This window comes from Hetaerina americana, unplaced genomic scaffold, assembly GCF_022747635.1.
Source record: "Hetaerina americana unplaced genomic scaffold, ioHetAmer1.1.p SCAF_10, whole genome shotgun sequence".
Classification (NCBI taxonomy): Eukaryota; Metazoa; Arthropoda; class Insecta; order Odonata; family Calopterygidae; genus Hetaerina; species Hetaerina americana.
In genome coordinates this window covers 32682673-32697924 of record NW_027286070.1, presented here as the reverse complement: position 1 = coordinate 32697924, position 15252 = coordinate 32682673, and the positions used below count along the sequence as shown (strand labels likewise).

Below are 15252 nucleotides of genomic sequence, written 5' to 3'. Positions count from 1 at the left end.
CCGTGTTTCAAAGAGTTTCCACAAAGTTGACCCAATCTCCCAGGAAAGGAAAAATTACCTATTTAACCTAAATACAACTATTTAAAAGGGCAATGTGGCGGACAATACAAATTTGCCGGCGTGGCGAAGTGCCCTCGCCAACCACATTCAAAGCGAGAGGGCAGGAGCGCATGAAGGTGCAAGGTCGGTGGAGGATGAGTTGGGTGACCCGAAGTCTGGTGACGTGTCCCCTCCTCCTCGGGGAAACTGCCACACCATTTACGAAAGTCGATGGGGTCAAAATAGGGGTTAACTCCTACATATTGGCGCAATATGAGGCTAAAATGAATCTCAAACCATTGCTAAACGACAGTCAGTCAGTCTGGGCACCTAAAAGCCTCAGCGGAGGGCAGTCGGGAATTAACCAGCATGGCTTGCACCGAAGAAAAAGTAATGTCTAATTAAAAAATATTTCTCCCCCGACTTTCTGACCACCGACCACTTTTTTTTGAACGGCAGTCCGCAGAAATGAATTTGCCTCATGAATACCATTATTGTCTCTTTAAATCCATCTTTGTACCCTCTCCATTCTCGCTACTTGCGCTACTCACTCTCTCCTTGCATTGCCTCGACATTTTTCACAAATAAGAGACGATATTTCAACATAGGTAGTAGCAGTTTAAGGTGAGGCGGCCGACAGCTTAGGTTATTTGCCCATTAGGGATGGATGGGAAATGAGGATGGGTGGGGAGAAACCCGGCGCCGGCCCCCTCTTATCGATAGACGCCAAGGGGTCTGCAGTTTTACGCACTATCCGATAGAGGACGTTCTCACTCCAAGTGCTCTTCCCAGAGCACCTTTAGTAGGGATCGGTATACCACTGTCTGGATCGGGATAGCTCGGGAGATCTTCAGCATTCGAACCCGGTCCTTCTCGGTGGGAAGCCAGCACGTTAGCCACCGCAAAGTTCCGATCCCCTCCAACAAATTTATTTTTCAAATGCCCAAAAACGGTAAAGAAACCATTGATGAACCACGACAGAAAACCCAATAGAGAAAAAATATCCAACGCAAAGATTGAGAACGACTAATAAATACCCACAATTTAAAATGCTTCATTATGATAATCAGTCAGCTCAGAAAATGTTAATAATTCATTTGCCCATTGTTTTCAACACCCCAAACACGCGAAACTTCGCTCCCTAACCGACGGGAATATTTAAAGCTAGTCAGTTCATTAGGAGGAAATTTGATGCGAACGGCAAGAAATTATTAATTATAAAACAAGCGCACGTCGATGATAATGATATCCTTCCAAATGTCATAATCTTACCAATATATTCCCACGTTTCAATCGGTCAATGTCACGTCCACTCCTCAAATGATGTTCACCACATTGGCAAACTAAATCGAGGGTGAATGAATCACCAACTCGAATGAATAAATCATCTTCCGAGTGAAATATTTCTTAATTAAAATATTTTTTCCAGAATTTCCTTACCTTTCGATCAATTTCGGTGTTTCCATGATGCCATAAACTCCTTGCCTGCCAGAAATGGAAAATTAATGCACGATGGTAATAATTGTTTATTTTGAATCAATATCAATTCTTCAAATTAAACAAAAATTTCTGTTACATACCGCGCATCCAATACTCGAGTAGTCAGATATTTTAAATTCTTCGCCTCCGTCCGTAAATTGAAGATAATGTTGACCTCCCTATCTCTTCTCGACTGCGATTCGGTTCTTCAAAGGTCTTCGGAAACCTGTAACATAAATTCATTTTTTTATAATTCAAGAGAAATGAGACATCTCTAAGAATCTAAAATACTTAGGTCAATAAAAATATGACAGAGTGGGTAAAGAGACAAAAAGAGTTAGTTATCATCCGTAAATTTTTAGGAAGGAAATCGATTGCCCAAGACCGCGAAAATTTTCCATAGTGTCAAGACAAGAAATAAAAATGAAATAGCTCAATACTTAAGAAAATTATTTCTCTTCACTAAGACAGTTACTTTCTACTATATATATATATATATATATATATATATATATATATATATATATATATATATATATAATTAAAATGTCAATATTGACACGTAGGAAAAAATCCATCAGATTAATAAAATCAATAAACAAATTAGATTACCAGCATTTGCATTGTCATATCTAAGTCATCAACTGCAATGCGAGTACAGTTATACTCGTATATACTTCCAACGTAAAATCCATCGGAGATCGAAGAGCCAAGGCATTTGCCAAATTGAATTACTGACTAGGCTCAAAACCATAATTAGAAGTGACACATCCTTGAAACTTCCAGGGATCTTCTATCGATAATTAGGCATCATTATGGAGTGGATATTCCATCTGTCATGAGTTGAACCACACAAAATAAGTGGTTTCCGGTGCACAGCGGAACCAGCACATGACGACCGTCACTTTTTAATTGCCGCAGTAATCAGCCGCCTTTAAGCTCTCCTTCAGCGTAAATTATGCCAAGTCGCCTTTCCCATAACAAACGCAGCACACAGTTTTGGCATTATCGTATCGATTACCCCAGGAGGAAGACGTATTAAAATAATACTTCGAAGTACTTCTTCACTATCAGGAAAGGAGAGAAACGTTGATCGTAGTACAACTATAGTTCTACTATAATGGCTCTCACTTCAAAAGTGCGGCATGTACGTGTACGAGAGATCTACTTTATCGTGAAATCCCAAAAGATCACGTTTTATAAAACTAAATGGCAATCATGCCCAAACATAACTTTGTACAAATGATACCTTAAGTTAGTCCTAATCGCTATCTATCGGCCAATAAAAATAAACATCCACTTGATTTACGATCGACTATAGACTAAAAAGCACATAGTAATGGCACTCACTTTAAAGCAAATTTGAAACGAATACGATGTAATTTTCTTCGCAGGTGAGTCAAATTGTTTGATAACCAAAGTAGTGGGTTACATTCCTAATCAATGACGAAAGTTCTATCAATTCCTTTGAGATAAAGAACTGGTTTTGAAGGACGTAAAACTCCATATGGATTAAGTTAATTTTATCTGGTGGTGACATAAAAACCTGCCAGAAGACAGAAAGATTGCACTACCGCATCAATAGCAACGATCTATCATTGCATCATTGGCTTTTAGACTCCACAGAAAATGACGCGAAAACACGAAATAGAGCCGATGATTTTATCGAATCAATTACATACTATCATATGTATTACCCATTACTATGATCATTAATATTATAAACTTTTTCATTCGTCCGATCTTTAACTTTGTTTCCCCAAAAATCAAAGAGCCATGAATCCCCCTTTTTTTCTATTTTGTGAGTGCGACGCAATTAGACTTCCACGACACCTATCGCCGCCGAACGCGCGCCCATTGTTGATGAGGCAAAAAAGTCACCACATCAGTTCCATCATCACAAAGGTAGAGCTAATTATTGTTGCCATTTTGCAGCCAGTTGGCGCCTTGATGACCAGCATATTACCAATGGACTGAGTTCAGGAGTTCACAAATATGAATGATGAGGGAAACGAACACCTTCAAGAGCAAATTTACATGATTTAATGTATAGATTAGGTAGCATAAAAATCTTCAAGCCTTCACATTGGCATTAAAGGATATTATTTTGATAGTGGAAGGTTAATGTCACCGGTAGAATTTCTACAACATGCCACGTGTACATGGTAGGAGGAATGGGTCTTTAACTTGTCCCACCTCCGATTTCCCAGTATTATATACAGAAGCTTCAACAGAGCTGGGGTGAGAGGGAGGGGGTCCAGAAGTAACACCCAAATTCAAAGACGGAGCCTATGGGACAGGATCCGAAAGATTCTCTCATTGCATTACTAGCCTTAATTAGCATTCAAACCACCAAACATAATAACTACCATTTGAATTACCTCAACCATGTAATAATTTTATAATACCACGGACCTGAGCGGACCAGCATAATTTCCTTCCTAGTTCGCAAGCAATTAATTTAAAAGCGGTCAGTGGTGGTCACGGAAATTCATTATGCCCCGTCATGTTTATGACGTAGCATAAGGAATTCCCGTATTATAAGCTGATAGAGGAGAGGTATCCTCAGTCAAACGGCTAACAGTTTTAACGCTGATAATACAGTTGTGCGATTGCATTCTTTTTCCAGTATCAGTCTTCGATATAAAATATGTGTGTATAACAAGGGGACGGCAACACTTCCTCATGGTAATCATTTTTGGGTATATCTGGAAAAAGTATTATCAATCACATTGCATACAACAGGCTATATTGAACATACCCTATGTCGTGTTCCACAGCAAATTCAGCTCCCAGCAAAATTTCCATCCAATGGGGGCACTCACTTTGACTGGAAAATCCAATTTTATTTTTACCAATTCAAACGACAGATTAATGCATAAAATAACATTTGGTCAAAGACCTTTTACTTCTAAATTCAGGTGTTTACTCATGCAACTAATTTGAAAATACTTATATGTTTCACCCAATTGGAAATTAACCCGACATTGAAATTTTAGGGCACTTCTAGTTAATGGAAAGGATAAATTGAACTTTTTACAGCTTCTTTTTAGACTGATTATATTAAATAATATTTCGTTAAGTCGTAAAAGATTTCTTACACCCCTGTGAAAGTAAAAAGGCGGGAATTTGAGATTGGTATGGTGATCTACGGTGAAAGTTAATCCCTCGTCAGTGCTCAGACACACATTCAAAATATTAGAACGATCACAGTTACACGGTTGCTTTTCCGAAATAGGTTTACAAGGAAATTAATCCTATTGCCAAGGACCGTATTCAGGAACTTGCAAATACACCCACAGTCACACTGGTTACCCCAAAGTGGTTTATGGGGGGGTTGCCCCTCGCCAGGGACCGGCTCTGGAGGCCGAATAGGTTTGCGAAGAAATTAATCCAGACGCTAAGGATCTATTTCGGGGGAATAATACACGTATACACACACTCACTCACTTAGGTATGACAGCAAAGCAATACCTAGGAATATGAAGTGAATAAAACACTAGATTGCTTGAAAAGTTGTTAAAACCGAAAATGGCAGGGAATACGCCTCACGGTCAAAAGAAAGAAACAAATGGAAAATAAAGGAGGAAGGGAAAAAAGTGTAAAAATTAGGGAAATATAATGGCGTTTCGCTAGTTTTTATTTTTCCTATTAGTTGCCCAACTTTTAGTTAGGCTTTTAATGGGGCAATACACGTGTTTCTCGCCAATACCCTGAAGTAATCACAGATTTTACGGAAAATTTAGCTATGAGTGTAACTAAAATCCGTCACTGAAATTAATCGGGGTGTGACTAATACATTAAGTTAAACAATATTACGTTAACAATTCCCTCATATCATCCTCACGTATTTGATTCTCACAGCGACTATAAACTATTCCACAACGTATTCACCACAAGACCCTCATTTTGGGATAGGTACGTTTATGAAGGCCGGAGAAGGGCTCCAAGGCAAATTAGAGTCGGTACTAGTCTAATCAAAAGAAGGCGCTAAAGGGTCCACAGTTTAACGTCCAATCCGATGGACAGTACTCTACTTAAGGCAACGGCTCTCCTCATTGCGCTCAAAGCAGGGGTCAGAACATCCCTGAAAAATCCATCAACACTTAAGGATTTGAACTTAGACCTTCGGCTCTAGTAAACCCAATTCCTGATAACAGTAATTGTACCGCTCTTTGATCAACAGCGAGAGTTCACTTTTTTCGTAACATTTCCATATTTAGGAAAGGGAGGGAGAATCAATGTGAAAGATGAAAACGTTCTAAGAAAAAAATTGGGTTTCGCTTACCGGCAGTGACCTGACGTTGATGCTGACCAGGTGGGTATCAGCGCTCTCCTGAATCGACTCCTCTCACCAACTGCTCTCTCGCGAACAGCCGAGACCCATGCGCCTCATGGACTATCACTCATCTCACTTGGCGCTTTCCATTCATGGCCACACTCCTGTTGGAATGGAGGAAGCCTAGGAAATAAGGGAATAGGGAGGTCGAGAAATCACACGGAAGAGTTGACGAAACGAAGTCCATCCGGGGCTAGGCTAAACAAACCGCATACATAAGCCGCGCAAAACCCACTGTTGACTCCCTTCAGTTCATTTCTCCCGAGACTCCTCGACCAACATAGAAAGGAAGGCACACTGATTGTCAGCCGTCAAAAATATAAGTCCGAAGGGTGAGGGAAATTTTCAAACTGTAAGTAGTGATTGGAAGGAAATACTGCAATAGTTAGTTACGAGGGAGTAGCATAGGAAACGATGACACGCATTTGCTGTCATTATCAATTTTATTTTGATTGACGCCATTAGCCCTTTATATTCCTAAGTCAGAGACGAGCGACCTTGCTTTGAGTCTTTCCTCGAGTTTTCAAAAAGGTTGCAATTATTTTGCTCCTCAGTTAAATTACACTATGGTTTAAATTGTGACTTCATGTAAAAGTACTTCCTTCAGGACTAGCCCTCCCATATGATGCACGCTTGGATATTGAGAACGGGAAATTGAAATTTTTCAGTTCGTCACTGTTGCGCCATAAATATTTGACAGGGATATTTTTCTTTTAGCATAGGCACATTATACCTATATGTTGCTCACTGAAATCCGAAAAAGGCAGAGAAAGTAGATGGAGGAAATATTGAAATTTAGCGAAGGTTGGAAGCCGTGGTAGAATTGAGAACGTTGGGTGAGATGGGTAGAGGAATGAAGAGAGTAGGCTTTTGAGACAACATGAATGGAGGATGAAGTTATGAAGAAATTAAGAATAAAATAATGAACGGCAAAGAAAGGGGTATTTCTCGCAATACTTAGAAGTAAATATTCTCGATGGACCGTTCGAAACTTACTTTAAACAGTTAGAATACCTAGAATAAAAGGCTACTTATTATTGGGCTATGGAAAACTGATCGCGTGACGAAGTCTTATGTTTACTCACGGCAGTCCCTCTAGATTTCCACAATTATCTCGCAATGACACGGTTATGAAACAAAAAAAATAATTCACTCCCAATTCATATAGATCATTGGTATTCATCGGAACTCAAGAGAGCAAAATCGGAGATTAGTTTTTACCCCAAACTCTTCGACTTGTTGGCAGTATATGGAAAGAGCGGCGCCTTTTGACACTCCAACGATGTTCACCGGTTGACAGACGAGCGAGCGTTAAAAGTCCTTGAATCCTGAGGGTGACTTTATATATGTATACCTCCACGTGGATGAGCGCATCCCTTATCCAAAGAGTCCTCCTCCCCCGCATTTCTCACTCCCCTTCTACACCCCCAACTAAAACGCTTCCACAATCCCATCACCAGCGCACACATTGGTGAATGCACACCTAATACGAACTGTGTGGTCAACCACGACTGAGGGATCCCATACGACTGCGTGAGGAGGGGAAAAAATACGTAAAAAGGGTTCTCATCACCTTTTTTCTCATCGTCCGCTGACCCCACAAACCCCTTCTTGGGAATTAATGTGCCCCTCCCCCTTCATCCCTCCACGCCGACAGAAGAAGAATCCAACTTCCTACATTAACGAATAGAGCACAGTGAGGATCAGGAGTGTGTGAGGGAGTAGGATGGCCGGGGAAGGGGGGGGGGACACGGCGGTGGGGAGTTGGGGTCTTCGAACGCCAAACCCGGGACCCCTCCTCCTCCCGACTGAAAGGCTTCGGTAAGCCTCCCTCCAACCGTGTCGCTCCCCATTTAATCCTCCACGGCATCGGAGATTTCGCCTCCGTTCCGCCTAGCCTCAACCCCTGTGGAAAGTCACTATGATACACCGGAGGTAGGTTGCATCATTCACTCTCTCGCTGGGGTCAGGGGGAGAAAGAGCGCGAAAGAAATTATGGGCCCATGCAACACCTGGGGAAGCTTGGGTCACATTCCACCGTTGAAGCTTGGAGAAGTGGGACGATCGGCGAAGGAACGTTCTCGTTTCCCGCGGGATTTGTCTCTGTCGTCAGTGGGGCCAGCGTAAAGGACTCCCGACCAACACACGAGAGTGCACATGAGTGACTACGCGGAAGTGCCTTCTACCTGCAATGGTACAGATTCCAAATGTACTTACTTCCGCGATGATCCTGAAATTTTGGCAAACATATTCTCGCAGAATAGTGCCAGAAGATATTTCATTCTCCGCCTCAAAGGAAGTAAGTTTTTTTAGAAACACTGGATTTTACTAAGAGATAATAGGGTTAAGAGTATTCAAATGTGATCGTCATCAGAAAGAAAACAAAGGTAATGTGGTTCTCGAGATATAGGAGGTCTAAGAGAGGTATTAATGTTTTGAATAGCAAAGCTAAATCATCTAGAAAAATTTATTTCTTTAGGATATTTTGAGACTAACTTGGGCACATCAGTAATAATTACCATTATTAATCAGTAATAAAATAAGTAAAGAGAGTCACTGAGTTAGATAAAAAGGTATAACAAAGAGGATAGAGTTGTTGATAAGGATCTTAAGTAAATATGGAAATTAAATATTAGCGAAGACTTTGATATTGAGCCTAGTTTTGATGGCCTGGGAACTTAATCATTAAGGAGAAAGATGAACGGGATAGATCGAAGGCTTTTTGATGTGTGGGTGTATAGAAAAATGGAAAACGTGAAGTTCACGGAAAGAAAAAGAATTAATTGGCATGGATGGGTTGTCGGCGAAATTCAAAGAATACAGGAAAAGTGGATTCGGGTGCATAGAGTGGCAATGGAATGTTAGAGACTGCGATCAGGGAAAATTTCGCATGAGTGGGGTAGAGGGAATCAAACATTGACTTAATGGATGAAATGAACGGTGGGAGCGAGTATGTCTGAAGATAGAATTTTTGCAATTTAGAGTGTTACGGTGCTTAGGGTCATTTTGTGAGAAGTTTAAAAGTCCAGAAATCCTTCATCTGCATGCTCATCAAAAACCTAAGTGGTAGATTATCGTCAATTATCTGTGTAAGTTACCTACAAGAAAGGGAACAGTATTTTTCAAAACTGACCCTCTTAAATAGAGAGCACGTCCTCTTCATCAAATAATGAAAATTATTTAAATAATGCAGATACCTGCTTCGTATATTGAATTCATTAAGTCTTTAATTCACCATGTGATTTAAGCATTAAAATTTTCACTGGCTTTCGCTCGATTGGGGTGCTGCGTTAGCTAAGTTAGCTGCGAGAAAAAAAGACTCGAAAATGTCAATGGCGATAGCGGGCTAGCGTTTAGTGCGATTTGAGCTAGTAACATGTAAGCATTTAAAAAAATACTGTTTGGTGGCGGTATGGGAGACTACATAAACTTCTCATGTGTCTTTGGGAATGTGGAATATTAAGAAAAATATATTCAAATAACCTGAAGGGTACCATAATTCGTCTATAACGAATGTGAAAGACAATATTAATAGATAGTAATCCAGTCATCTGTAGGTATGTTCATTCCATAACTTATTGAGCTGAGGAAGTATGCGTGGGAATGTGTCTGTACCACGAAGGGGAAGTGGGCTTCTTCCCATGGCGTCAATTGGCTATGGGCTCGACAGTCTCATTCCATGGGCGACTAATTAGACCCCGCAGCTCAACTTAGCCCATCCGATTACGGTCACTTACATTCGGTAGAGAAGAATCAGCTGTCAGAGGAGAATTTCGAGACTTATCGCGCATGGACCCGCATTAAGTCATCACCGACTGATCCTCGAGTACTTATGACGTTTAAAATTTATGAATAATTATTTGTTACCCAATGAGATACCAATGAGTTACACGCTTAAGGTGAGGGAAGTTGGTAATCGGGTGAAGTAAATAATGTTTGAAACTCCCAAAGCGACTATAATATGAAAGCATCATTTTAGAGTTAGTTTTCTCGAATGGCAGTGTTACCTGCAAGATTAAAAGGAATAAGACAAATTACGCGAGGGCAGTTTTCCTCGTGCATATTTCCCGCTTTAGTGAAACCTAGCCACAATTATTTATGATACAATGTAATGATATATTTGTATCGTACTAATCTAAAATTCTTAACCTGCTTTAATACTCGGAAATTCATTTGTTTGGCAAAAGCCTTGTATACACTGCGTTAGTCAGATTTATTAAACTTAATCTTAATTCAGGGGATAGATGTTTTGTTAAAGAGTGGTGAAATTTCTTTTTCGGGAGACTGGGTGAAATATTGCTGACGACGGCTTCTTTAATCTGTAATCCTTTGGTATATTCTACCTACGGCACTGCACAACGCCGGGAAACATTTATTGAACGACTTGGATGGAGTACAGGCAATAAAAAATAGATAATTCATACAATATCATCAATAAATAAGTGTATATATATATATATATATAATAGATATATATATATATATAAAATAGATATGGTGCGGGGGCTAACGTACTGGCTTCCCACCCTGAGGGCGCGGGTTCAAATCCCGGCGGTGTTGAATATTTTTCAGAGGTATCTCGATCCCTACTTGAGGTGCTTTGTGGAGGGCACTTTGAGTGAGTACGCCGTCCGTCGGATGGGACGTTAAACTGCGGACCCCTTGGCGCCTTTCGTAAAGAGCAGGCTAATGCCGACGCCGAGTTTCTCTCCACCCTTCATCCTTTCCTGTCCATCACCTATGGTGCAAATGACCTTAGCTGTCGGTCGCCTCCCCTTAAAACTACTACTACTAGCGACATACTCATTGGTATTTGGATATGTGAAATGAACAATGCGCAAAATGTGTGGAATAATTCTCTCGAATACGGCGCCTGAAACCCACGGATTACAGGCGCCGCGTTCGCGTCGAACGCGTTCCGACAGCGACGTTAACCTTGACATATCTGGAAACCGTGAGCGCTAAAAGTGCATCCTGAAGCCTGAATTTTAGTTCTGTTCACTTTCCCACGGACTTGAACTCATCAGAATTAGAGACCCAGAATTCGCCGTCTTCCCTATTTCATTGAAAATCATTCGACTGAAAAAGGTGATGCAGGCCACTGTGGTCAGAATTCCCAACTCGTGTACCAGAGTAAAAACATTATTTAAACTAATTGTTTGGAGTTCCAACACTTCGGAAGCTCATTTTATAATGATTACTGCTTTGCCTGATGTCAGTTATATGCTAGAAAAAAAGCAGAGGGCTCGAGCCTCATTAAGGTTTTCAAAGGGACTTCGACCCCCTGTAATACCAAACACATTTAGTGAAACTTGTAGCATGTAGGGGCTTGTTTTTGAAAAAGGAAGTGTAGCGAAAACAATACTAAATCTTTTTCTCGCAAATCATTTTTTTGAATGATTATATTTTTGCAACAAGGCGATGACATATGCTCCATCGCAATTAATATCTCGCTGATACCATATGCGCGGAACAGGACAATTACGCATTAGAGCCACTCCAGTGGTTCTGCAATACTGGATCACACCCTCGGCAGGGATGGAGTGAACTCCATGTGAACCGCCTCATTCCCACATGTCAGTGTAACACAACAAGTTTCGGGGCCCGAAACGTACTAGATTATTAAGCTGACAAGAACATAAACTACGCTTTGATCTTAACCAAACGGCTGTGAAGCGATACATACCATCACCGAATTGACGTGCAAGAATTTACTGTGGTCCTCGCAACATACGTCTCGCATCAGATGTTGAAATAATTCCGGCAGTATGAAGTACGGGTGTTCATGAATGGGCTAATTTAATTGAGAAACTGTTTTCTCCGTTTCAAGATTATTGAAATTGATAAATTCCTCAACCGCCGGAATTTATACAGCATTATCCTATACTGGTCCTCTCCCATCGCACTTCGCTTTTGCTTAAGATACATTTTGCGGAGTTCAGTACCCCGTATTTCCATCTGAACTTTCGGCAAACGGATGAACTGCCAACTGCTTGCAAGCTGCCTTCTCCATCTCCTTCCCTTCCGTGTTCCAAAAGTTGTTGTAGATTGAATGAAGGGGGCACGTGTGGATGATGAAAACCACAAACGATATGGGCAGTACGAATGAAGAATTCATTTTTATTGACAATTTCTACATATAAACACTTTATTGCCATCCATTAATCATTTCATAGGAAGAGTTCGTCCTATATGCGCGAGTCCATGGATTATATTTCCGCGATTCCCGATTTTCATTGAAATCATTAATTCCGTAAGAAAACCTTTGGTACCCCGTTCGGAAAGTGAGGCTACTTACTTGACAACTGCAAATGCGGGTGTTCCCCCGAGTGTTGTTGACGGTCCGCTTGCTGCGTCACCTGTGGCAGACTGAAGAACCTTTTCAAATTTCTCCGCACACACTTTTGAACCATTCTAAGGAATACTTGTTGTTAGCTTCATCAAAAATATTTTTTCAAATCACGGTTCATCACTGTTCACTAATGTGTTAGCTAAAGTAGTTAAGTCCAACAGAATTTTGATAAATCCTAAATAGAAAAGGAAATATCTCAATAAGCATTACAACTGAAAAGGGGGCAAATATTTTATGAATATGTTGAAGGTGTACCTAGGAACAAGATGCATGGGAATGACATGAATTCTCTTTAATGTAACTTGTAGAGTCATTATAACTCCTTATACATTTGACAAACAAACACTAATACAATATATTTAGGAAATAACATGTATATTAAATTGCGTAGAACACCGAAGAAAAATTATTTATCAAGTATTGTAATAATTTTAATAAAATAACATGAAAAGTTATCGACAGTTTGATTTGAGTAATGAATTATCATAACATTTGCTTCTTTCGTAATGAGTTTACGAATATCGGCGTGGTTTGTTAAAATCCATATTTTCACGAGAGGAAAACAACTCTCTTCATTAAACTGAAGAAACTGCATGTTTATTTGGTGATCGAATGGCGATTAGATCTCGATTATATTTATGAAAATTAATTTTCCATGTGCACTTTTCTTCTCTTCGTAAGAAAGGAACGCAACTCCACGAAATACATTTTTTGCGAAAACGAATGGCATGGGGAAAGGACCCGATTATTTTAATACTTCGTCAATTCTGGTGGCAGGTTTATTAATCAATTTCAATAATTTTGGCATTGAAAATAGCCCGTTTGTATACACCCACACCTAACTCTTGCTGAATTGTTTCATTATCAGACGTGACGCGTATGGTGCGAGGCCCGTCTTAAATTCTTTCATGCAGGCTCGGATTCTAAAAGTATCATGTCCCGACCTGATGACTTAGATCAAAGTGAAGTACATATCCTTAGCAGCATAATATCAGATACTTTTTGGACTCCAAAACTTTACAAATTACACTGATATTTTTGGGCCGGGGACGGTTTCATGGAATTCACTCCATCCCGACCATGGCTAGCATAGCATAGCAATACAGTTGGCATGGCCCTATTAAAGAATTCGAGTAATAGCCTACAGTGCACAATCACATTTCAACCATGTCAAATTACCTCTGCAATAGCAAGCTCTTCGTGAAATATAACTGGTACCTAAGCTAAATACTGTCAGGAGGATAGTTACTTAGTTCTGCCGCCTATCTTACCGAGTCAGCGAACACACATTCCGAACTCACGAGCCCACAATGGTAATTCCTCCGCGAGTCCCAACTCCTTGTAACATCATAATGCTGTGTTTTTCACTCTAATGATTCCAAGTTTACGGGAAAGTGATCATAACTCAATTTCAAGCTTTAGGAAGTACGTTTACCACTCATAGTTTCTAGATTTGTCAAGGTTAACGTTGCATTTGGAATGTATTCGAGTTTCCTAAGCCAAAAAATTACCCACTGAAATTCTGCCATCTTAATCATTGCATTAATGCTCCCCTTTAAGTTTTTTCTGGAGCCACTACTGGGTACAAAGAAAGCTTTTGACAACACAATTTTTCTTCCCCTATTTATGGGGAATGAAATCCTAGCAGGCTTCTATTTACAGTGCCAGAGGGTGTGTGTATAGTAATACTGTCAAGTAAGCAAGCTGTTGGCATATGGATTTAATATAAGGGAGAAAGAAATGGCAGAAGACCTTTTATAGTATTCATGGAGAAACATTGATATACTTCAATTAGAGCATTTCACATTGAATATAATAATAAAACTTCTGGTAAATATTTTACACTCATTATTTGAGAGATAGCTGAATTTTCCACAAGTTTATTTAACAGCAGCACAATTTGCTTCAATGTACTAAGCATGGTCATGTGCAAAGGTACATACATTTAGACAGCTGCAGTCACAGGGTGCATCCCTTAGGCACACACTTGTTTTTATATAACTTTTTCAACAAACATTCCACTTGGCAGGGAGACTTGCCATACCATTGTCCAATAAAGTTGCAGGAAATATTTGTTGCCTCTATCATGGGTATTATCTTGGTTTAAATAAGGTGTTATTAATTTTATCCATACCAAACTGTGGATATGCCTACATTATTATTAATCGATTAGGGTTCGAGTTTATGAATATTAGTACATGAAAAAGCTGCAACATTATGTAAAAAACTGCTAAGGCACAGAAAGTGCCACATTGATAGTTAGAAAAAAATGTTTGCGTAACTAATCAATAGTGTAGGTTGTACAAAAAATTTAAAATACTAGACAGTGGAAGAAAGCTCTAATATTTAGGTTATTCTTTTTTCTATACTACCTTGATCAAAAATTTCCCGGAATTTATTCAGAAAATTAAAAATACAAGTTTATTCATCTAAATCTATATTGTCCCCTTCAAAGTAATCCCCATCGACTGCAACACACTTATGCCAGCGCTTGATCCAATCCTCGAAACATTTTTTATATTCGGTTTTCGGTATGTCACTCAGTGCTTCCTACGATTTTTCCATTACTTCCTCTCGGCTGCTAAAACGCGTTCCCCGTAATGGTTTTTTAACTCGATTGAACAGAAAGAAGTCACAGGGAGCCAAATCAGGTGAATTCGGTGGCTGTTGGATGGTATTTGTTGCATTTTTCGTCAAAAAATTACGAATAATGATAGCACTGTGCGACGGTGCGTTATCATGGTGCAAAATCCACGAGTTTTCTGCCCACATTTCTGGTCTCTTTCGGCGAATTGCTTCTACATCTACATAATACCCCGCAAGCCGCCGCAAGGGCGTGTGCTTCACGCAAACGTCTCATAACGCCCAAATAATACTCTTTGTTTACTGTCTGGCCTTCTGGCAAAAATTCATGATGCACTACACCGTTGTAATCCATGAAAACCGACAGCATTGCCTTCTTTTTTGACTGAAAACGACGTGGTTTTTTTGGTCTCGGCTCATTTGGTGAACGCCATTCACTTGCCTGATGTCTGGATTGCGT

The 15252-nt window shown here is 40.0% G+C and overlaps 1 protein-coding gene and 2 non-coding genes across 4 annotated transcripts in view; 1 reads left to right on the top strand and 2 right to left on the bottom strand.

The window, feature by feature from the left end:
• The window catches only part of LOC139700040 (protein croquemort-like), a 97615-nt gene extending 91635 nt beyond the window's left edge, over nt 1-5980 (bottom strand). The window contains exons 1-3 of one of the 2 annotated variants that reach the window (XM_071598498.1): nt 5807-5980; nt 1620-1744; nt 1480-1524 (exon numbers count right to left, since the gene is read on the bottom strand). In XM_071598498.1, the coding sequence (XP_071454599.1) occupies nt 1480-1505 (26 nt within the window). In that variant the 5' untranslated portion in view covers nt 1506-1524; nt 1620-1744; nt 5807-5980. Of the gene's footprint in view, nt 1-1479; nt 1525-1619; nt 1745-4279; nt 4349-5806 lie in introns of those variants that run through there. The other variant, XM_071598497.1, reaches the window with a different exon arrangement.
• A 5360-nt stretch (nt 5981-11340) lies between these two features.
• On the bottom strand, nt 11341-11537 carry LOC139700376 (U2 spliceosomal RNA). Its single transcript, XR_011703674.1, has one exon. It is a non-coding gene; the product is annotated as a U2 spliceosomal RNA (small nuclear RNA).
• A 1603-nt stretch (nt 11538-13140) lies between these two features.
• LOC139700377 (U2 spliceosomal RNA) lies at nt 13141-13333 on the top strand. Its single transcript, XR_011703675.1, has one exon. It is a non-coding gene; the product is annotated as a U2 spliceosomal RNA (small nuclear RNA).
• The last annotated feature ends 1919 nt before the right edge of the window (nt 13334-15252 follow it).